Source organism: Delphinus delphis, chromosome 13 (assembly GCF_949987515.2).
Source record: "Delphinus delphis chromosome 13, mDelDel1.2, whole genome shotgun sequence".
NCBI lineage: Eukaryota > Metazoa > Chordata > Mammalia > Artiodactyla > Delphinidae > Delphinus > Delphinus delphis.
The window spans coordinates 6,168,168-6,192,204 of NC_082695.1; the positions used below are offsets into that span (position 1 = coordinate 6,168,168).

General features: G+C 50.8%; 1 protein-coding gene across 1 annotated transcript in view; it reads right to left on the reverse strand.

Moving 5' to 3' along the window:
* The window catches only part of DNAH10 (dynein axonemal heavy chain 10), a 147,578-nt gene that overhangs the window by 17,083 nt on the left and 106,458 nt on the right, over nt 1-24,037 (reverse strand). Inside the window, exons 52-62 of the mRNA XM_060027909.1 lie at nt 22,061-22,232; nt 17,759-17,962; nt 16,847-16,927; nt 14,530-14,727; nt 13,834-13,995; nt 11,464-11,638; nt 5,597-5,778; nt 3,174-3,310; nt 1,914-2,131; nt 537-758; nt 211-358 (exon numbers count right to left, since the gene is read on the reverse strand). Coding sequence (XP_059883892.1) covers nt 211-358; nt 537-758; nt 1,914-2,131; nt 3,174-3,310; nt 5,597-5,778; nt 11,464-11,638; nt 13,834-13,995; nt 14,530-14,727; nt 16,847-16,927; nt 17,759-17,962; nt 22,061-22,232 — 1,899 coding nt within the window. The remainder of the gene's footprint in view (nt 1-210; nt 359-536; nt 759-1,913; nt 2,132-3,173; nt 3,311-5,596; nt 5,779-11,463; nt 11,639-13,833; nt 13,996-14,529; nt 14,728-16,846; nt 16,928-17,758; nt 17,963-22,060; nt 22,233-24,037) is intronic.

Below are 24,037 nucleotides of genomic sequence, written 5' to 3' on the forward strand. Positions count from 1 at the left end.
TAGGCAAAGGGCAGAGTGGAATCCGAGGTGGTTCAAGCCGCCCTCCAAGACTCAACAGGGTGGGCGGGCCAGGAAGGGGAGGGCTCTGCTTGGGGCCTCAGGGTGGTGGCATTTCAGCTCGGCCTTGTGGAGGCCTGGGGACACCGGGGAGCACTGGGCTGGGCCCCAGGATGTGGAGCGGTGTGGGGTGTGTGTCGGGGGCAGCCGTACCCGCAAGTTGTTCTTCTCCTCTTTTCTCTTTATCCAGTTGAGGGCCTGCTGCTGCGGGTCGATGCAGAGGGGGAAGCGGCTGGCCCGGGTGGTGAGGATGCCGTTCTGAACCGAGAGCTCGTCGGGGGGCAGCCCCTGGGAGCCCCACCTGGAAGGGGCAGCGACAGGGGAAATGGGGATTTTTCTGGCCGAGCTGCGAGCCAACGGGGAGCCTCCGAGGCAGGGGAGCTGGGCGGGCAGAGCTCCCTGCCGTCTCTGTGCAGGTGGGTCAGCTGCATGCCCCCCGGGCTCTGTGCCCCGTCCTCCCAGCCCAGGGTCGTCCTCACCTGCTGATCTCAACGTCGTCCGTGAGCAAGTTCTCGAGTCTGAAGGGCTGGCTCAGGGGGATCCCCCGCTCCAGGATGTCACTCTGCCAGACCTGGTTGACCATCTCGTCCCGGAAGTCCCACGTGAAGGCGCCCTCATAGCTCAGGAAGGCTGCGCACAGCAGGCAGTCGCCCAGCAACTTCATGCGCCGGTGCATCAGCTCGTCCAAATCGTTCAGCCACCTGGCGTGGGCGGGGGCTGCCGTGAGCAGTCACATTCCGGCACAACCCGAAGGAACCTTCTAGAAGAGCCAGCCTGACACACGGCCGGGAGGGGGCTAGCCAGAAGGAAACCTTTTCTGAGATGTTCTTTGCTTGTAGAGGACAGAGATCGCCAGCTCACTTTGACATTTCCCTGTCTAGTGAACCCAACGTTTTCAAAGGCTTTGTTCAACTCCAGAGCTCGGCAGAACCCAGCATCTAACAGGAGACTCGATAAATGTTTGGGGGATGAATTTTGTCTCAAAGATATGTATAAAGTACAACAGTAATCACATTGTTTCCAAACACCTAATCAATAGCTTAAAAACACGCCCAGGGCTTCCCTGGTGGCGCAGTGGTTGAGAGTCTGCCTGCCGATGCAGGGGACGCGGGTTCGTGCCCCTGTCTGGGAAGATCCCACATGCCGCAGAGCGGCTGGGCCCATGAGCCATGGCCGCTGAGCCTGCGTATCCGGAGCCTGTGCTCCGCAACGGGAGAGGCCACAACGGTGAGAGGCCCACGTACCGCAAAAAAAAAAAAAAAAAAAATAGACATATTGAAAATGGTTTGTTTCCCATAAGCAAACAATATTTTCCAGTGCTTTCCATACCATTTTTACAGGTGCCAGGTAAGAAACTATTGTCACATCCAGTGGACCAGCTATGGCCCAATGGGCCTCTTGCCCATAAGCATCAAACAGCTCCACCTACTGAAAACTGAAGCTCAGGACTGAACCAGCCACAAGGGTCCAGAGACAGAAGTGGGCTCCTCCTCCAGATCCTTCCAGAAGGGACTTGGGGTTAAAGGTCATCAAGAAGCAAACATTCCCAGGCCCTAGGGCACTGGTTCCCCACCCCCACCCCCCCCCCCCGTCTCCACTGCTGCCATGCCTCCCCTTAACAGTTACTCAGTAAATAACACTCGATACCTATTTTTAAAAGAATCTATAAAATGGCCATTAGCCGCCTTTAAACATGATAATAGTAAAATCAGAACTTTTTCACACGGTTTTCAGCTCAAAATGCAGTGTGGAATAAAGACTCCACATGGCGAGAAATGGTGCTGTGGACGTTCACTCACAAACCACAAAGTCTGGCTTAGAGCTACTTAGCGGGAAGGCCCATTACCCAGGCTGACCTGACGTTCTCAGACCCCAGCCCCGAGATGAGCTTGTCGGCCGCGATCAGCCGTCTCTCCATGATCTCGGCTTCTTCCTGCAGCTTCTGCTTCTCCAGTATGGCCGCCTCGTACTTGGTCCCCAGAGCTTCCAGTTCTCTCTGGATCGCTGCCAGCTCATTCTGGATCCTCTCCAGTTCACGTTTGGTCAAGGAAAAATTCCGCTCCAGCCTGGCCAGCTATGTGAAGACAAGGGAAAAGCACAGCAGTGAGGTGGGAATAAGACAGTCTCACACCTGGGCTTATGTCCACCTGCAATTTTTTTTTTTTTGGGCCATGCCACGAGGCTCGTGGGATCTTAGCTCCCCGACCAGGGATCAAACCCAGACCCACGGCAGTGAAAGCGCTGAGTTCTAACCACTGGGCCACCAGGGAAGTCCTCCACCTGCATTTCTAATGCTGTCCCTACCCTCTGGGGCCACCCTATGTCATAGCGAGGCACATGGCTTCTTTTCTTAGTGACCTCTTCAATGGTTTGATGCAAAAGCCCTACATCCCATTAGAAAAAAGACGTCCTGCATCTGAGTTAGCAGACGGCTTAATTTTCGTGGGTACTAGGGTCCCAGTAAGAGGACCCTGTGATTGTAAGCCAAAAACTCAAAAGAATGCACTGAAGACTGTATTGGTCCTACTATGGGTTCTAAGTTTTCTGAGTGATAAAATCCTGACTTATAAAGCAATGTCAAAATATGGCTCAAAACGATAGAATCAACCTTACACAATTCTCTTTGTATTGTGTCTTCTGCATGTTCCTTTAACCCAGTGGTTCTCAACAGGGACCGACTTTGCCCCCCAAGGGACACATGACAATGTTTGGAAACATTTCTGGTTGTCAGAACTTGGGGGAAGGGACGACGGCATCCAGTGGATGGAGGCCAGCGAGGCTGCTTAGTACCCTGCAGTGTCCAGGACGGCCTCCCCCAAAAGAAGGATCCAATCTAAAGCGTCAGTAGCACCCAGGGTGAGAAACTCTGTTTTAGCCCTCGAGAATGATTTTACCCTCTTTTCTTCAAACATCTTTCAGACTTTGGTTCTGTCGGTTCACATTACATCTAAATGAGAGCTATAATTCAGGGTTATCATTTACTGGGGGAAAAAATGTTTATGCAGTTTAGAACCAGAACCTTGCCAGAATTTCTCCAGTAAAGCTGTGGACACATTCATTCTGACTCCAAAACAATCTCTTGGCAGAAGTGTGCAGGTCTTACAGATGGGCAATACCTGGTCTCTCTTGGGCTTGATTTCTCTAAAGACGTCACAGTAGCCCATCACAGCTTCCACAAATTTCAGCATCCCCAAGCCTGCCCTGCTCACGGCTTCCATTTCCTCAGTCGTGGTATTGAGGGTCTTCAAGAGGCCTAAAGGTCAAAGACGCAATGATTTCGATGAGCGGTGAGCTTCGTCTTGGGAAAATAAAATGGGAAGTAAACTGCCTACTAACAAAGTAAGTGTAACTAGTTCCTTCTCCTTGGTAAGCCTGTGAGTGGGATCTGGACAGCTTTCCCAGGGACAACAGGTGGGTCCAACCCCGAATGAATTTTGTGTAAGTGGATGTTTAAGATGTGAGTGAGGGGTACATGTTACTGCCACCCAGGACATCCTATGACACAGGAACTTGCGTGTGACACCCAGCAGCCCCCAGAGACCCAGGGCATCAGTGGGGACCCCCCAACTGGGCACCAAGGTGGCTCAGAGCTGGCAGCTAACTGGGGTTCATAGGTCATTACAGGGCACCATCACCTCCACCTGCACCCTCACCCTGGGAGTAACTTCACATAAATGGAAACCCATCCAACGATCGGGTAAAGAGAGTCCCTTGGGTTTTTGTAGTTGTTGTTATCCTTTGTGTTTCGATTAGCTTTGTTTTTGTGGTTTTTTTTTTTTTTTTTGCGGTACGCGGGCCTCTCACTGTTGTGGCCTCTCCCGTTGCGGAGCACAGGCTCCAGACGCGCAGGCTCAGCAGCCATGGCTCACGGGCCCAGCTGCTCCACGGCATGTGGGATCCTCCCGGACCGGGGCACGAACCCATATCCCCTGCATCGGCAGGCGGACTCTCAACCACTGCACCACCAGGGAAGCCCCTGTTTTGTTTTTTTTTAAGTGGCTGAAAAAATGCATTGACGGTCAAGTTCTGAACAAACCACCGTGATAAACAGTGACACAATGAACTTTTATTGCTTTTGAAAAAGACTAGCATCATTCTCACTGGCTAAGCTCTGGGGCAGGTCAGGAACCAGGCTCAGGGGGAACGCAGGCATCTGTAACTGAAATGCGGGCATGGGGTGGGTGGTGCCGCCCCCCCTCCTCACCCACCCTCCAGGACCTACAGAAGACTTCATACTGGCAAAAGGCACAAGGGAAGTCAAGGTTAGACCAACTTTTTTTTTTCTTCCCCGAATACCCATTTTTAAAAATTGAGGTAAAATTCACATAACATTAAATGAACACGTTAAAGTGTCTAATTAAACATGTTCAATAAACATGGTAAACAATAAACACGCTAAAGTGGCATTTAGTAGATTCACAAGGTTTTGCAGGCCTCACCTCTGTGTAGTTCCAAGACATTCTCGTCATCTCAAAAGGAAACTTCAGAGCTGTTAAGCAGTAACAACCCACTTCCCCTCCCCAAACCCTGGCAAACACTAATCTGCTCTCCATCCCTGTGGATTTACCTGTTTACCTACGGACACTTCATATAAATGGAATTACAATACGTGACCTTTTATGCCTGGCTTCTTTCACTTAGCATCACGCTTTTGAGGCTCATCTACGCTGTAGCACACAGCAGCACTTTGTTCCTTTGTATGACTGAATAATATTCCAATGTGTGGATATGTTTGTTCTTGTTCATCCATTCATCCACTGATAGATATCTGGGTTGTCTCCACCTTCTGGCTATTGTTAAACAGTGCTGTCAGGAACATCTGTGTATAAGCTTTTGTTTGAATACCTGTTTTCTATTCTTTGGGGTCTATACATAGGCGTGGAGTGGTTGGGACACATGGTAATTCTATGATTAACTGTCTGAGGAGCTGCCAAACTGTTTACCACACCATTTTACATTTCTACAAACAACGTACGAGGGTTGCAACTTCTCCATATCCTCCCCGACACTTGTAGTTTTGTGTGGTTTTGTTTAAATTATACCATCCTAGTGGGTCTGAACGGTACCTCATTGCGGTCTGATCTGCGTTTTCCTAGTGACTAATGTTACGCATATTTTCATATGCTTATTAGCAATTTGTGTATCTTTTTTGGAGACATGTTTATTCAAGTCCTCTGCCCACGAGACCAGTTCTTGGCACCACTACGCCCATCGGACAAGATGCACAGAAGACCAGGCAGGGCGGGCTCCATGAGAGAGTCATGTATCCTACTAGGGAAAACCAGACCCGTTGCTGAACCACACATTCAGCGGGCATCCACTGCCACTGCCCAACCAGCAACCATCCTCCCTGCCGCTGTCTTCCTCTGGGGACGATCATTCCCCCCCTTCCATCGGCAACGCCACGGCGAACACCATCTGACCACGATGGGCGGGTCTGCCTGCGACAAGCCCTCTCCTTACTCTCCCTCCCGGCCCCAGAGACTGAGCCGCCAGGCTGGCAACCAGCCTGGCTGTTCCTACATCTGTCTACACTCACCTCTGATATTTTTAACTTGGCTCTGGGTAACTGAATCAAAGTCAATCTCCATCAGAGACCTCAGGAAGTTGGGGTCGGACATCATGCCTTTGGCGGTTTTCCAGTTGAGTTCTCTGTACCCCTTCATGATGAGGATGCATTCACAGACCGTCTGCACCTGCTTCGGGGGCTTAGCAAACGACCTGGGGAGAAACGGATGCACACGCGGGTCAGACACAGGATGTGGCCAGGATCTGGCCTGAATGAGAGTTCCGAAAAATCGGTGAGTCGTTTCTTGGCTGCGATACCGCGTGGAAACAACGGAAGCCACATCTCAACACCGACTCGTGCCCCTGGGGGTGGGCTTCTCCAGGGGCAGGGACTGGGTCTCATCTATCATGTGCCACGTCAGGCTCCTGGAATCGGACTGGGCACCAGGAACACAGCAGGGTGTCGTTCAACGCAAACCCAGGCCACCCCTGAATCCGCAGCTCAGGGTGGAGCCTGAGCATCTGTGTTTTTAAGGACACCCTGGGGTGATTCCTCAGACTCTAGGTGGTAGCCGCTGTCATTATTGTCATTATCATCATCATCCTATTTTCCACTTAGGAGATAAAGAAACAGAGCTCAAGTGTTTGGATGGCCTGCCTGTGTCCACATGGCCCATCCCGCACCCTGGCGTCCTTCAGGCTCTGGAAGTTGTTGTCTCTGTCTTTGATGAAGTTAGACCATCACTCTGCTGCTCCAACACTCAGGTGTCCAGCACCCTCGACCCTCCGGAGAACTGGAAACCCAAAAGGATCAGGAGGCGGAAAGGCTGCATCGGCGTAAAGACCCAAGAAGGAATGAGTCGCACACTGACTGTACCCAGTGGGCCCGCTTGGCAAAGTCTATAAAAGCCGTGGAGAAGACGATGAAGAAAAAGCAAAGGAAAGGAAGAGCCCCCGGAGGGCAGGGAGCGGCCTGGGGAGAGGCCAGAGTGCCCCAGAGGGAGGGGGAGGGAGACACGGAGCGAGAACAAGCTGACCCGCACAGCAGTGTGGAGGCTCTGAACCCGGCAACCCCCAGACCCCTCCTGGCCCCGGGACCCCCGCTCACTGCCTGAGGAGCCACACAGCTTGGGGACAAGCCAGGGCAATGCCTCCAGCACCAAGCCCGATGATTAAAGTAATGGTCCTGAGTCACCAGGGAAAGGTTCAATGATGCGGCCTTAGGCGCTCACGAAAGCAGGCATGCTGCCAACTGTTTTTAAAAGGTTCCCTTCGGGGCTGCTGAAGGTCAGGGCCCGGCCACGCTCTCTGAATAATCCGAGGAGGAGGGATGATGATGACGATGATGACGATGATGATGATGATGATTATCCTCAGTGAGATGTTTTCAGACACAAGTCAGAAAAAGCCTCGGGGTGGCGTCCTGAGCCCTCCGGAAAGTTAGGAACGGTCCGGGGTTCTCAGCTTTCCCATCTATCAAATGGGGAAGCGGACCCGGAACCTTTCAGCTCCCAAAGCCTTTGAGTGGAGTTCTCTGTTACCAGTGTACAAACCATGCCCAGGAACCTCGTTTATCCAGAACACAGTGTTGTGGTGCCAGATAACCGAGGGGCTCGAAAAAGTAAGGTTACAAGTCTGAGAAATGAAAGCGTTTCTGTTTCACTAGATTCCTTTCTTCTATCACAAAAGAAACTCAGGGGGGGACTTCCCTGATGGTCCAGTGGGTAAGACTCCACGCTCCCACTGCAGGGGGCCCGGGTCCGATCCTTGGTCTGGGAACTAGATCCCGCATGTCACAATTAAGAGTCCACATGCCACAGCTAAGAGTCCACATGCCACAGCTAAGACCCAGCGCAGCCAAAATAAATAAATAAATAATTTTTAAAAAGAAAAGAAAAGAGATTCAGGGAGAGAGAGATAGACAGACAGAGGTGACGCCATGTTGCCTTCCCTGGAGGAGAATACCCATCACAAGCCCCACTCCCCACCCCCTCACTCTACCCCAGACCCTCTGACCGTCTCCGCTTTTCCCCCCTGAGTCAACCTCCTTCTAGCCCCGCTCCAGCCTCCATCCCACGTCTCAGTTTAAATGTCACTTCCTGGGTGTCATCTTCCCTGACTACCCACCCCCCAGACTAGTTCAGGTTCCCCCATTATCCACAGTCATAGCAACAAAGACCCTCCCTTCCTGACCTCCTCCTGGGTAATTTTGCTGTACACGTGAGAGTCCCACGTGCACACCCGTGCCTCCCCCAGACCATGGGCTGGCTCCATGCGGTGAAGACCCCCTGCCTGGCCCATTGCCTCTCAGCCCCAGTGCCAGCACGGGGTGGGCGGGCGGTAGGCACCCAATGATACTGAATGAAGGAAAGGAAGCAAAGTAAAACTGCAGGCCAGTAACAAAGGGAGCCTTTTGTACTCCAGAGGAACAGCCACGCTAATCTTCATTACTCCTAATCTTCCTGCCTTAACACTTAATGATCTCTGCAAAGGGGATTGAGCATTACAGAAAGGAAGTGCTATTGAAAGAATTAAAGGATTATAAAATTGTCAAGACCTAAATGCTGGCTCATCGCTCTTAACATCCCAGTGGCCTAAACAAAGCCAGACTGTACTCCTCTGCATCCAAACTCATTAAACCCGAAGAAAAATCCCAAAGAGATCAAAGATTTAAAGGTAAACACTATAAAAGTATTAAACTATAAAAGTACAGGATGAAACCATGGGGAAATTATTTTACAATCTTCCAGTTGCAAGGCCTTTTAAGTATGAGGTAATAGCGAAAGCCACAAAATAAAATATTGCTAGAAGCTGCCACGTAAAACTAATAATTTATACACGGCAAACACAGGCACGCACAAAAACCTCCTAAATAGTCAAATGGCTGATGACAAACTGGGAAAACGATTCGCAACTCGCATCATGAATGAAAGCTAGTCTCCCATTATATAAAAAGCCCACAGAAATGCATAAGAAAAAAAAAAAGGCAACAGTAACAGCAATCCACAAGATAAATGGGCAAAGCACATAAACAGTTCACAGAAAATGAAATACACAGGACTCTGACACACATTCTTCACATATGAAATAAAGGCCCACCTCACTCAGCAAAAGGGGAATGCACATTACAACGACACAAATACCATTTTTCATCTATAAAACAAGCAAAGGGTTTCCCTGGTGGCGCAGTGGTTGAGAGTCTGCCTGCCAGTGCAGGGGACACGGGTTCGTGCCCCGGTCCGGGAAGATCCCACATGCCGCGGAGCGGCTGGGCCCGTGAGCCATGGCTGCTGAGCCTGCGCGTCCGGAGCCTGTGCTCCGCAACGGGAGAGGGCACGGCAGTGAGAGGCCCGCGAACCGCAAAAAAAAAAAAAAAAAAAAAAAACAAGCAAAAAGCCAAGTGTTTGGTAGCGCCCTCTGTTGGTAAGGCCGTGGAAAAGCAGGTGCTCGCGTGTATTGCCAGTGGGAGTGTAAATGCGTTCCACGCCTACGGGTGGGCATTAGGCAAGAGCTGCTGACGTTATAAACACACACACCTTGGAAGCCAGCAATTCCACTTCTGAAAATGTGTCCTTCCAGTGGACTTGTGCAGAGTGAAGTAAGACAGGGTTATTCTTTGCCACACTGTTTGTAAAGGCAAAAGACTGGAAATAAGCTAAAAATTCATAAATTGAGGTGGATTAAATAAATGACGGCACAGCCATCCAATGGATTATGATGAGCTATTTTTAAATACTGAGGAAGTTCTCATATAACAACATGCAAAAGATCTCCAAGGTCTCAAGCAAAAACACTAAGATGCAGAAAAATACGTATAGTATATTACCAATTATATTTTAAAAGGAAAGAAAAAAGGCTACGGAAGTATCCCTTGTTCTACAACCCTTAGAGTCCAACGTCGGGAACTGAAGAGACACTTGTATATCTGGTTGCCTTGAACATGTACAAAAGCTGTCTGAATGGATGTGTCAGTAATGAATGGCAACAGTTACCTGTCGGGTGGGTGGTGAGGGGAACTAAGCTGAGGGCGGACAGGTGAGAGGGGGCTTTTCATAGCACATCATTTTGATGTTGGAACCATGACCCTAGCTAATGTTTACATGGCACTGACTCTGTGCTCAACTCAGTTCTGAGAGCTCTTTACGTAATAGCTCACTGGAACCTCGTAACAACCCCGATGCCATGGGGACAGTTATTATCATCCACATTTTACAAACAAGGAAATTGCAGCACAGAGAGGTTAGGTGACTTATCGAAGGTCACACAGCCAGTAAGAAGCAAAGCCATGCATCAACATATTACCTGTTCCAATAATTACAATTTTAAGAATTATTCCTTTTGGGCCATAGGCCACTTTCATTTTCTCGGGGGTGATGCAGGCACCCCATCTAACTGCAGGGGACACATATCAAACTCTCCATGTGGTCCCATGGAAATCCACTCTTGGATTAGATAAATACTCCTTCCAAACAAATACTCAAACATCCTTCCCAACTCTCTGCTCTCAGAACGCTTTTATGCTGCTGACCTGGGAGGAGTGCCCCAAGTCTGTATAACCAGTGGTTGGATGTTTCCTTTGGAAAGGTGCACGCTGAGGGTCTCTCCCACAGCTCAGTCTAAACTCCCAGCGCATGCTACTGCAGTTTTAAAACGTCCATCCTTATACCTTCACTGCGATCACACTGCGAAGCTCTGAAATCATGACCTCTTGCTAAGAGCAGCAGCAGCTCCGGATGACCCCCCCAGGAGTGACTAGGGCCCCTGCCCTGGAACTGGCTGAACGTTCTGTTCAATCCACATGTTCCACAAATGAGCCAACCGCCAGAGCACAACCCTTAGCAAAAGCGATGAGCTCCGAGAAGCAGCCCCACCCGCCAGGAACGCAGAACGCAGGGCAGCTCCCAGCCTGCAGACAGGAGTCTCTCTCACAGGAGACCTGACTGCGGGACCAGAAGGATGGAACCCCTTCTGAAAACGAGGCTGCGACGGGGAGTGAGGAGAGAGCCGAGGCTCCTGATGCAGGGACACGCGTGGGGGGCCTGGCAGCACGATGACGGGCGGGGGGTGGTGGAGGGGGCAGACGGGACACCGTTTCTTCCTGGCTTCCCTCACGGTGCTAAACTTACCAGCGAGAGCCACGAACGGTGCCCTGGGGGGACCACGCCCCGCGGGGGGAGGGGAGAAAGTGCCACACCAGACCCCTCTTCTGGACAGCAAATGGGCCCTCTGGCTGCGGGGGATGGAGTCATTTTACAGACTGATTTGCAGAATGTCTGGGGCCACAGTAAAGACCCACCCTCCCAGGACTTCCCTGGCGGTCCAGTGGTTAGGGCTCAGCGCTTTCACTGCCAGGGCCCAGGTTTAACCCCTGGTCAGGGAACTAAGATCCCACAAGCCGCGCGGTGTGGCAAAAAAACAAAACCAAACAAACAAACAAAAGACACTACTCTCCCCACCTCTAAAAGGCCAGCATTTGGCTAGAAATGGATGCGGGCACACCCCATCCACTCTCAGCCTGTGACACGCCTAGCCTGCATCCAGGGCCCTGCCCCTTTTAGGGCAGACACTCCTCTGTCCTTCCCGCAAAGAGGACTGACTTACAAGGCTCCAGCTCTCCCACCAGCCCCTTGGGGAACCCAGCCTCCTTCTGTGAGTCAGCCTGGGTTCAAGGCCAGTGGGCCATGGTACCAACTGGCTGGGAGGCCTGAGGCAAGTCAGCTCACCTCCCTGGGCTCCACGTCCCTCAGCTGCGAATGAAGACGGTGACAATCCCCACCACGGAAAGTGCCGGGCACAGCGGCCGGCACAGAAATGCCGAACAGCCATGATTATCTCATAATTACTGTCAGGAGTGACCCTGGTGGCCGAGCACGCTGTGGGGGGATGGCCAGCCGTTACCTGATCTCGGTCACGTCCGACTTGTCCAGTTTCTGCAGCTCCAGCTTGGCGGCCTCCAGGATGGGCATGACCTCGGCCAGGGCCGCCTCGGCCGCAGCCTTCTCCGCCGCGATGATCTTGTTTTGCTCCTCTATCTCCGTGGCTTTTTCCTCCGCCAGCTTCTTCTTTTCCTCCGCTATGGGGGGGAGGGGGAGGTCAGTGAAGCCCCTGGGGCATGGGGAGGACGGACCACCGCTCCCGAGCCAAAGCAGCGCAGCCCTCAAAGGTGGGCGCGGGGCGGAGGGGGCTGAATGAGCTTCGGCCAATATGGCGGCCTTGGGCGTTCCCACTGGGACAGATGTCCTCACGGCGCCTGGGGTCCCCAACACAGGGACAGCTGCTGCGACTCGGACCCTCCTTGACTGTGTCCCCCTCCCCCCACCCCACTCCATCCCACAAGACAGCCTCCAGCCCTGCCTGGCCAGTGTTAGCTGAGGACATCAGAGTGCCCGCCCTGTTTTTCTGGCTGACAGACATCTCTCTGGTTCTTCGTCAGCTTTTCCTACATTCATTCAGCCCAGCTCAAAAGCCACCCTCCCCTGAGGTCACTCTCAGTCTCGTCACTCTGTTCATTTGCTTCATGACACTAATCACAATCTGAAATTTCATCTGATCACTGGCTTGTTGATCGGCTCCACTCACTAGAAACGTAAGCATCTCCCCGACGGCTGTGACCCCAGCGTTTAGAACAAAGCTTGGCTCACAGTAGGTGTACTGGCTCGAATAGTGTCCCCCTCAAAATTCATGGCCACCCAGAACCTCAGAAAGTCACCTTATTTGGAAAGAGAGTCTTTGTAGATGTAATTAGTTAACACGAGGTCATACTGGGTTAGGGGAGGTCCTAAATCCAATGACTGTGTCCTTATAGAAGGCCATGTGAAGACACAGAGGGGGAAAGGTCACGTGACAATGGAGGGGCAGAGATGGGAGGGATGCGTCCACAAGCCAAGGAGCGCCCAGGATCGCGGGCCACCACCAGAAGCTGGGAGAGGCCAGGAAGCGTCCTCCCCTAGAGCCTGTGGAAGGAGCAGGGCCCTGCCAAGACCTTCACTTCAGACTCCTGTCCTCCAGAACCGTGAGAGAATAAATAAACGCCTGTTGTTTTAAGCCGCCCAGTTTGCGGTGCTTTGTTATGGCAGCCCCAGGAAAAGAACACAGTAGGTATTCAATCAACGTACGCTGAATTCAGCAGTCTCTCCCTGATGGGGCGTTCTCTCGGGACTCATCCTCACAAGTCCACAAGCAAGTGTTCAGGTTGGCTGATTCAAAATGTGAACTGCAGGAGAACGTCTAATGGATCCAGCCAGGGCTGGAACAAGCCCAACCCGGCAGCCCAGACTGCAGGTCAAGAGCAGACAGGGTGCCAAAGCCAAGTTGGGGTGCTGTGACCAGAGTAATGAAAAGTGGGTCCTGTGGATAGGGCCTGACACGATACGGCTGGAATCGAACTGAACCGAGGTCCTATGCAGAAGCGACACAAACGTGGGCTAGGAAGAGAATACCCAGAGGCAGGGAGGTTGAGTGGCTTCTGCAGAAATTCGAGGAGGAGCCGAGGAGGACACGCGTCAGAACATGGGATTCTGAGAGACGACAGAAACGGGGGTCCCAAGACCCAGGAAGAAGGAGGGTTAGGGGTCGTGGCAGAGCTGCAGCTTAGGAGTTGTCCTATGTGAGAGTGGTGTAAAGTAAGCCAGTTCCAGGAATTCCCTGGCGGTCCAGTGGTTAAGACTCTGCACTCCCAATGCAGGGGGCCTGGGTTTGAGCCCTGGTCGGGGAACTAGATCCCGCATGCATGCTGCAACTAAAAAAAAAAAAAAAAAAGATCCCGCATGCCGCAACAAAGATCCCGTGTGCCGCAACTAAGACCCGGCACAAATAAATAAAAAAAAAGAAAGCCAATTTCTTAGAGCAGGAGGGAACCAGACCAAGGGCAGCCGCCAGGCCAGGAAGATCAGGTGAGGGGCCCAAGAAAGGACCCGGAGACAGGCTCACCTTAGAACCAAGCAAGTCCCAAGTGAATGACGCTCAGGCCGAGGTCATCTAAACCAACCCAGTTCACTAGCTCATTGAGGGTAAAGAGATGACTTTTCCACATCCTGGCAAATCCTCAAGCTACCAGCTGTGGGTCCTGCCTATGGTAACGTCTTAGTGCCTATTATTGGGGGCTTGACGCTAAGTCAGAAAAAATAGCAATGCGAGGGTCAAAAGATGCCAGTTCCTACAAGTGGCTTCCCAGGGATGTCCCCCAGTGGAGCCCTGTCCTGTTTGGGGTTTTTTTTGGCGGGGTGGGGCGTGGGGTGTCCCGACCCCCACAGTTGGACCCGCACTCACCTATGGCTGTATTGGTGGCGATCTCCTCCAGCAGAGCCTCGCAGGCAGCTGACTTCTCCGCCAGCACAATCTTCTGCTCGGCCAGCTTCTGGTTCAGCTCGTCCAGCTGGATGGTGGCCTCCTTCAGCTTGTCCAGCCCCCCCTCCAGACGCTTGCACTGAGCTGAGGAAAGGGAACACAGGTATTCACCCTCCAGGGGGCGCTGTTCCCAACACACCCAGACAAGCGTTCCAGTGCGATCCGTCCAAGTTGGGCTCACCGGAAAAAAAAAAAAATCATTTTCATGAGATGTCAAGCATCTATCAGTACCTCCATTGCTGTTTGGGGATGGCATCTTCCAAAATGAATGTATTTCTGAAAATAACCATTTGTTGGTAAACAACCAGAGCCAGAGCATTTTAAAAAAACATCGTCCAGCAGGGCATGTTGCTCTCATCAAATAGTATCTCTAATGCAATGAACATTTAGAGCTAAGAAAGTGCATGGCCCAGCACAGAAAAACAAAAATAAAAGCATGCCAGGCCCACACAGACAAATCACTCTGAAATGCAAAATCCAAAATGTGCTTTGCTTTGCCTCAATCCTGAGTGTGCCCAATCTTGCTAAGAAATGTCCGCTTAAGGAAAAGATCAGCTGTTGGATCTTTATTCGTAAGTAATAACAATTCCTGTTAACCGTCCCATTCCCAAGTCTTACCTATATTATACTGAGTTTTCTCATCCAGTAATTTCGAATACGTGTTAATAAAATCCAGGTAGTTTTTGGGAGTTACGTAGTTGCTGCGCCTCAGTTTCTGCAGAAATTGTTTACTGAATTCACCCACGGATTCGTGGACCAAAACAACGTGTTCTACCAGATCTTCCATATTTTCTACTGGGATCAGCGGATTAGTCCCTGAAGAGGAAGGAATGGAAAAGGGTGGCTCATAAAGAAAGGAAAGGAGCAGTTCCTCAAAAAGTTAAACATGGAATTCCCATGTGACCCAACAATTCCACTCCTAAGTTTGTACCCAAAAGAACTGAAAAATGGACACAAGGAGATTCTTGGACGCCAATGTTCTTAGCAGCACTATTCACAGTAGCCAAAAGTGGGAACCACGTCCAAGTGTCCATCAACAGATGGATGGATAAACAAAATATGGTCTGTCCATAAATGGAATATTATTCAGCCTCGAACAAGAAGGAAATTCTGACACACGCCACAACATGAATAAACTTGGAAAACACGCTAAGTAAAAGAAGCTAGACACAAAAGGACAAATGTTTCATCATTTGACTTACATGAAATATCTAGAGTTGGCAAATTCGTAGAGACAGAAAGTATATTAGAGGTTACCAGGGGTTGGGGGCAGGTCTGGGAGGACAAGCAGTGAGTGTTCAGTGGGGACAGAGTTCCAGTTTTAAAGATGAAAAAGGTTCTGGAGATGGATGGTGGTAGCAGTTGCACAACATGGTGAATGTAATTAGTGTAACAGAGCACACTTAAAATAGTTAAAAACGGTTAAAATGGCAAATTTTATACATTTTACCACAGTAAAATATGATATAAAAATGTTTTAATAGAAAAGAGCAGTTATCACTTGCCAGTGGCTTTTCTGGACCACAGTACTGATCCACGCTCTGGTAATTTCTCTAAGAACACAGAAAGCCAATTCTCTGTCCCTACTGGTAGGAAGGCTAAGGCAGGGTAGTAGGAGGGGCTTGAGATTCCAGGAGGGAAATTTGCTCAGTGTCCCTGCTGTATCCCCTGTACCCAGCACATACTGGGCACAAGGTAGGTCTTCCTGTAAGTCTGCTGAAAGAATTAATCATCACTCCCGGTGCCAAAACCACATCACTTGGATTATCTCACAGATGGCAAAATACTTTCACCTCAAAGCAGAAAATGAAGGAAGGAAGTATGACCAAAAGCATGCATTCATCGAGATTCTGCATATTTGATCTTGAATTATACCAGGGATTAGCAAACCACAGCCATGGGCCAATTTAACAGCACGCATGAAAAGCTTTGCCTCACAAATACCCATACTTATGGGTAAACCTACAGCCTGCAGGACAAATCCGGCCGACCACCTGTTTTTGTAAATAAAGTTTTATTGGCACACGACCACGCCCGTTCATTTACATATCGTCTAGGGCTGCTTTCCTGATGCGATGGTGGGATTGAGTAGTTGCAACAGAGACCATATGACCTGCAAAGCTGAAAATGTTTATCATCCGGTCATTTACAGAGAAAGTTTGCTGATCCCTGAGTTATATCATCAGGAAAGAGTCATTCTCTTAGCCCCCTTCCCCAGAAGACTGCGATCTGCCTCCCAAGGGGGACGAGTTATTTACTTATTGAATACGTATTTATAAGGCTGGCGCTATTTACAAGGTCACCCAGTGTCATAAGTCTGCTCAAGTTAGGTCCAGATAAAAAGTTCTTCCCTGAGGATAAACTGACTTGCTTTCTTATTTTGAAGATTAAAATTAATAATCAAGGCCTCAGGGCTTGGAAACTGTACATCAAAATCAACATTGATGGATAATCAGTTTACCGAAAGGTCCTTCAGGCATCCTTGGGGTCAGGGGTCAGCACACTTTCTCTGTAAAGAGCCAGACAGTAAATATTTAGGCTGTGTGGGCCGTAGAGTCTCTGTGGCAATTACTCAGCTTTGTGGTTGTAGCATAAAAGCAGCCGTAGACAGTGTGTTTATTACGTGTGTGCCAATAAGACTGCATTTGCCAAGGCAAGCGGTGGCTGAATCTGGCCTTCAGGCCAGGGTTTGCTGACCCCTACTTTGGATGATACCGAATCAATTTTTATCCCACGTTGTCCTTGTAAATCCCCCGAAATCTCTTTGGACTAAAACACAATATAAATCAAAACACGCTAACAAACTCAAACACCATTCACAGCCATGGGGGTTAATGGTGACAGAATCTACTGGACCAAAATTCAGAGTCAGAAAAAGGATAACAAATTGCTTTGTTATACTGTTAACATGGTCCCCACGTTAGCTGTCACTTACCTAAAAATGACTTAGCCACTGCGTGCAGAGCTTGGGAAGGCCAGGGCGTGAACCAGTCGATACCAGTGTTATTTACTAGACCTTGAAAAGAGAGAGAAACAAAAGAGATGATCGCTCTGCAACTCCGCGATGCTCGGGAACATGGATGCCAGCTTTGGTACCCAACACATTGGTGAATGAGCCGGGCGGGTCCAAAAATAATGATCAAGGGACTTCCCTGGCGGTCCAGTGGTTACAACTCTGCGCTTCCAATGCAGGGGGCGCGGGCTCGACCCCTGGTCGGGGAACTAAGATCCCGCATGCCGCGCGGCCCGGCCAAAAATTTTAAAAAATAAGTAAATACACAAAAATAATGATCAAAAGCAGGGCTTCTCAGCCTCAGCACTGTCGACACGTGGCCGGATAATCCTGTCTGGTGGGGCTGTCTGTGCACTGTGGGATGTTTGGCAGCCCCCTGGCCTCTGTCAACTAGATACCAGTTGGATACGTGGCCGCCCCCCCCAGAGTTGTGACAACCAAAAATGTCTCCAGGCATTGAGAAATGTCCCCCTGGGGGAGCAAAACGGCCTCCCTCTGCTCTAGGGCAGGTTCTGCACCTTCCATGAGGTTGCCAGAATCTTCCCTGATGGAAGGGCACGGAGAGCTACACTGCACTCGCTATGGGCCTTGCACCTGAGACCTGAGCATTCCCTCGTGTCAGAAGGATAACAGCCATCCAGCGGCAACACGAGAGCCTGTTGGCAGATGTGAGGGGCCGCTCGGGGCTCATCCGACATGGCAGGGCCCACATTTCAACCTAATGACCATGGCATGGGTCACTTTGCTGGTGGAACCTCATATGTCATTCCCTCCCTAAGGCACGTGCCCTGCTGAAGGGGGAAAAATGGATTTGCAGGCTCTGCTCAAGGGCACCTGGGAAATTTCTGCAGCGGGTCCTCAGGGTGTCCCCCACCGGCGACATGCCCAGGACGATGTGCAGGTTATCCGCACTCTTGTTCACGAAGTACTGCCACGTGGACTCCTTGGCCGGGCCCATCCCTCGCTCCAAAGCCTCTTGTCCAATCTGACTGAGGATAGACTCCTTCTCCTCTTCTGGGAAAAGCGTGGGCACGATTCCTAGAAAACAAAGGCCAGGATTCTGTTTAAGTTCCAGGGTTATTATCTCTCGCGGCACTGAAATGGCAAGAGGCACTGCGTCACGAAAGGGCAGTGGATGCCGAGTCCAGAGCGCAGGGCTTGGGTCCTAACTCTGAGACCCAAGGCTCACTTGTTGTGTGTGTAAATCCCTTGAGCCTCAGTCGCCTCATCTGTGAAATGGAAATAACAAGTGCCTCCTGCTTACCTGGGCAGGTGATAGTGAGCATCAGAGCAGGGCTTCTCAACGGGGGACAACTCTGCCCTTCCCAAGGGACATCTGGCGATGTCTGAAGGCATTTTTGGTTGTCCCAACATGTGTGTGTGTGTGTGTGTGTGTGTGTGTGTCTGTGTGTGTGTGTGCGTGCGTGTGTTGCTGTGTGTGTGTGTGTTGTGGGGCGGCGGTACTAATGGCATCTGGAGGCCAGGGATGCTACTAAACATCCCATAATACCCAGGACAGCCTCCACAACAAAGAATGATCCCACCCTAATGTCATCAGTGCCAAGGAGGAGAGGCAAAGCCTTCATTCTGCAGCAAAGCATAAGAGCTTCAGAGCTATCTGCCCTCGATCCTTTGGGGTACTATTAAATGGACCCACCGGACCCTACTCAGTCTTCATAGAAAATACACCCCGAGCCCTGCAGTGGGGTTTACAGACAGAGAACAGGGCTGACATTGACACCCCGGATCACAAGTTTGTGACCCATGTATGAAAAGTCCGCTGCCAACCCAAGGACACGTGTGCTAAAGGCCACATCAACAGCCTAGACAGTAGGTGCCCCAGGCATTCGGGAGACGGGAAACTGGCACGGTCGAGGAGGCTTCCTGGAGGAGGGTGACCCTGCAAGGCACTAGAGCTAAAACTGGGGGGAAAGTTTCCTTGGTGGTGGACTTGCAAGTGGAGTTCTGTTGTTTTTGCCCCCAGCCCCCATGCATTCCCCCCGTTTCTTGTCATAGGTCTCTCTCTTCCTTTGGAGAATCACTTCTCAGCCATTCTAAGTCTGGATGTGGTTTTGGGTAGTCATGACACTACCCCAGGCCTGACCAATCAGAACCCTGCATGACCCCGGCCAAAGTCATTGGCTCAGGGATGGGCATGTGATCTGAGCCAGCCAATGAGGGCCCTGCTAGGCACTTTGGCCACAACTCCTGGGAAAGAGAAACCCTCATTCACTGGACTAAGAAAGGAGGATGCAAGTCTGCAGCTTCTAGTGCCATTTTTTAAAACTACTTTGGGAAAACCCAAGAATGCAAATAAAAGAAAAACAGTAAAGCCAAGAGCGAGGGAGAGACCAGTTCCTGATGATATCATTTGAGCACCTGAATCCAACCTGGACTTTTTCAGTTCCAAGAATCAATACCATCTCCTTCATTTCTCCCTAATTTTACGTAAGCTTGTTTGGGTTGAGCTCCTGCCACTTGCGGCCATGGAGGCTGATAAAGAGATGGAGAGAGAGAGTGTACCAGGCATGGGCAAGATGCAGAGGCAGGATGCAAAGAGTACACCTGGAGAATGAGAAGAGAAAGGCGGCCAGGCTGCAGAGACAGAGAAGTCAGTCCACGGAGACCCGGAGCAAAGAAAACACAAGTGCAATGAGCAGAGAGTGGTATCTTAGGAGGAAGGGCAATACGGAGATGTGTGCAAAAAGTCAAGGCCAGACACGACGAGGGTCTGGCTTAGATGGTAAAGGGGACACAAGGGAAGGGACAGGCTTTAGAGACAGAAAAGCATTCGCACATGTGGGAGAGGCTAAGAGTCGACACGCTCCAGGGTTTAGACCTGATGAGAGTTATGGAATAACTAAACACATGGGGACAGGCAGGGGAGACGAGCCCCCTGAGGACGAGAAACAGCCAGATTGTGGCTCGTTGGGCTTTGGGGTTTCTGTTGGGTTTTTTCTTTTTTTGTTGTTCACTATTTGTACCATTTCAAATTAGTACAAAACATTTTTATTAAATATCAGATGGGTTCCCTGAGAAAAGAGCTGACACAGCAGGTCCGAGGCTGCTCCCCTTACAAAAGCCTGCTTACAGTGTTGGCCCTTGGCTGGCTCCTGGGAACGCAGACTCCACGAGGGTTCCGACCACCATTCACCCATCAGACGGGCTTACCATGCCCAAGCTGTTTGTACAAACTGCGGTTTATGCTGACCACCTGCTTCCCCCCCGGAAATCTGGAATTTGGTACGTGCCAGGCAGAAGGCGCCGACCTGACCAGCCGCCAGTGAACAGCCTGAGTGCTGAGTCTCTACTGGGCGTCCCTGGTTGAGGATACTTCACACGTGTTGTCACAGCTCCTCGCTGGGGGACTGAGTGTATCCTGTGCGACACCCCAGGGAGGGGGCTCTGGAAGCCTGTGCCTGGCTCCCCCAGACTCTACCCCACGTGCCTTTCCCCTTGCCGATCGTGCTGTGCGCCCTGTTGCTGTGATAACTCACAGCCGTGTGGACGACAAGATATAAAGAGGAACTTGCTCCTGGCTCTCCTCTGCGTTCTCTTGCTCTGGTTCATTCTTCCTCTTTGAATTCAGTCCTGGACTCGCTTTGCTTCTCACACTCTCCCCCAGGATGACTGCATCCATCCCCAAGGTTTTACAAACTACAGGCCAGTGACTCTGAAATTGACATCTCCACCCGAGGCCCTTCTTCTGAGCCTCAGACTCATCTATCCTTGGAAATAGGGTCTTTACAGAAGGAATCAAGTTAAAATGAAGTCATTAAGGTAGGTCCTAATCCAATATGACTGGTGTCCTTCTATAGGTGGGTATTCGGACAAAGAGAAAGACACAGGGAGAACAACAAGAGAACACGAAGACAGAGATCGGGGTGATGCCTCTACAAGGCAAAGAAGGTCAAAGATTGGCAGCAAACTACCAGAAGCCAGGAGAGAAGCGTGGGAGATTCTCCCTCAAAGCCCTCAGAAGGAACCAGCCCTGCCAACACCCTGATCTCGGACTCCTGGCCTCCAGAACCGTGAAACAATAGACGTTTGCTGTCTAAGCCACCCCTTCTGTGGTACTCTGCTACAGCAGCCCTCAAAAACAAACACACTACCTAACAGCTTGTAGGTGTAGCGGACTCCACAAGCCCCACGTGACACAGGCCCGATCTGGTCTTCCCTTCCTGGTAAACGGAACCACTCATCACTCACTCAAGCCAGGAACCCGAGAATCATGCTTGACACTCTCTTCCTCACCTCGTCTGGTCCATCCAAGTCCCATTGGCTCTACCTCCAAAATATCTCGAGAATCCACCAGTTCTCTCCGTTCCCACTGCCCCACCCTCGTCCAAGTCGCTGTCACGTCTCACCTGCACCTGGGCAGCAGCTCCAAGCTGGCTGCCCTCTCGGGGTCTGATGCATCTCTAATCCAGTTCCCACAGGGCAGCCAGAGGGCTCTTTTAAAAATAGAAATCTGGGGACTTCCCTGGCGGTCCAGTGGTTAAGACTCCGTGCTTCCAAGGCAGGGGGCGTGGGTTCAATCCCTGGTTGGGGAACTAAGATCCCACATGCCATGCAGCACGGCCAAAAATAAAATAAAAAATAAAAATAAATAAAAATGTAAGTCCGTACCACAGCACCGCACCCAGAATAAAATCTAGTCTCGGGCTTCCCTGGTGGCGCAGTGGTTGAGAGTCCGCCTGCCGATGCAGGGGACACGGGTTCGTGCCCCGGTCCGGGAAGATCCCACATGCTGCGGAGCGGCTGGGCCCGTGAGCCACGGCCGCTGAGCCCGGGTGTCCGGAGCCCGTGCTCCACAACGGGAGAGGCCACAACAGTGAGAGGCCCACGTATCACAAAAAAAAAAAAAAAAAAATCTATTCTCCATTAAATGGCTCACAAGGCCCTGCGCGGTGTGGCCCCTTCACCTGGTTTGCATCCCGTCCACCAGCTCACCACGCTCCCGCCGTACACACTGTACCCTTGGCCTGTGATGTGCCTACCCACCTGTGAGAGCCTGAATGATGCCTCCTGTGCAGGTAGGAAGTGCTTTAAAAAGGTAACGCTTATCAGACAGCCTCCGCTGAAAGCTGAGCAGCGGAGACCAGCAATGCCCGTGCGAGACCAGCGTCCTGGTACCTGAGGTGAGCATGTTGTTGATGAGCTCCAGGAAACCCTCCTCGGCCACGTGGGCATCCGTGAGCAGGAAGATCATTATCTTGTTCTCAATGCCAAGTTTCAGGTAAAGGTTCTTCAGATCTTCCCGGAAACTGTTCTCAGAGTAGCCGCGGCTCAGAAGGATCTCAAACACCTGCCGACACGGAGCACAGCATCCCCGTGAGACCACCGGCCCTACGGAGGGTGTCCAGGTAAGTGCAGAGGGAGAGGACAGCTCCAGGCAGCGCAGCTCGGGCTGAGCCACGATCAAAGAGGGACCAGTGACAGCAAATCTGGATGACCTGGGCCATTTTCACAAGATACGGTTGAGTGAGAAATGCAGGACACACAAAACTGACATCCCTTTTTGTCAAACAAACCACAGCGGACGTCCTGTGCGGGCGCACACGTGTGCGAGGTGAGAGCTTATGCAGGGAACAAGGCCTGCAAAAAGAGGGGTGGGGGTAATGCAAAGGACACCCTCAGTCATTAAAATGAGTCATTTGATGGGAGTTCCCTGGCAGTCCAGTGGTTAGGACCTGGCGCTTCCATCCCTGGTTGGGGAACTAAGATCCCGCAAGCCACGTGGGGTGGCCAAAAAAACAAAAGAGTCATTTGAGTTACTGGGAGGGAGGGACGGCAGAGGATAGCCAAGCAACAGAGGAAATGCGTGTGGGTACAGTCACTGTGCGACCTCATTTAAAATGCGATAAACTGGGGGAAGATGTGTAAAAAAACCGAATAAGAAGCAATTTAAAAAATCTTAAATTCAAAAGTCCTATTACACACAAAATAGATAAAAATGGAAATAAGGACACAAATGTCAGCCAAGTCTTCCCTGTTCAAGCATTTCCTCCGGCTCACATGTGTAGAAGTTTAACTGCGACCAACGGTTTAGAAAAAGCTCAGATTTATGGAAACAGAAAGATCCCTCATTTCCTCCCTCCCCTCTACCTCTAGTGTCTCTCTCTCTCTCTCTCTCTCTCTGTCACACACACACACACACACACACACACACAGCCTCTTTCACACTCACAGGTACTCACACATGCTCACACGCAGCCACTCACACACTTTCACACCCACACACGTTCACACTCACAGTCAACTCTCAAACACGCACTCAGTCGACACACTTCCATGTTCGTAGGTACACACACAGGTGCTCACCCATTTTCACACTCAAAGTCCCTCACACACATTCACACACGGTTACACACACGTGGACACCCGCACACCCTCTCACACAGTCACAGGCACAATCTCAGGGCAACATGGAAGCCCTCCAGCCACATATAATCAGGTCTCCAGTTCTACCTGCCGCCTGCAGACCCCGTTCATCCTCCCCGAGTGTAGCTTTCACTGCGCCCCCTCAACAGGTCCCGGCACCCCTGGCATGGACAGCTCTCCTGGTCCCCCTGCCCAACTGCCCCTCCACTTCCCAGGACACAGGGACGGCCCAGCACAGCCCACTCCTTCGCCACTTCCCTCTGACATCCTCTCCGCCATTCTTCGAGCCCAAGATGCACAAGCACTACCTCAAAGGAAAATGCATCCATTTTTGTTTGTTTGTTTGTTTCTTGGTTTTGTTTTTCTGGACGTGCATCATGCCATGTGGGACTTTAGTTCCCCAACCAGGGATCAAACCTGCTCCCCCTGTAGTGGAAGCGCAGAGTCTTAATCACTGGACCACCAGGGAAGTCCCAAAAATGCATCAGTTTTACCTGGAATAATCAACAGAAAAGTCAACTTGCCCAGAGGGTAACATTACATCCTACAGAAAAGTGTAGGAAACAATAGTAAAACAATTACATTTGAATAATGGATGAGTTTGATTACATACTTTATCTAATTTTAAAGGTACATCAACCAAGTTAGTTTAGAAATACTTTCAACAAAAGGTTAATATTTGTGAAATACTGCAAGCTAGATTCATTGAATTAACTGTGACTCCTCTTC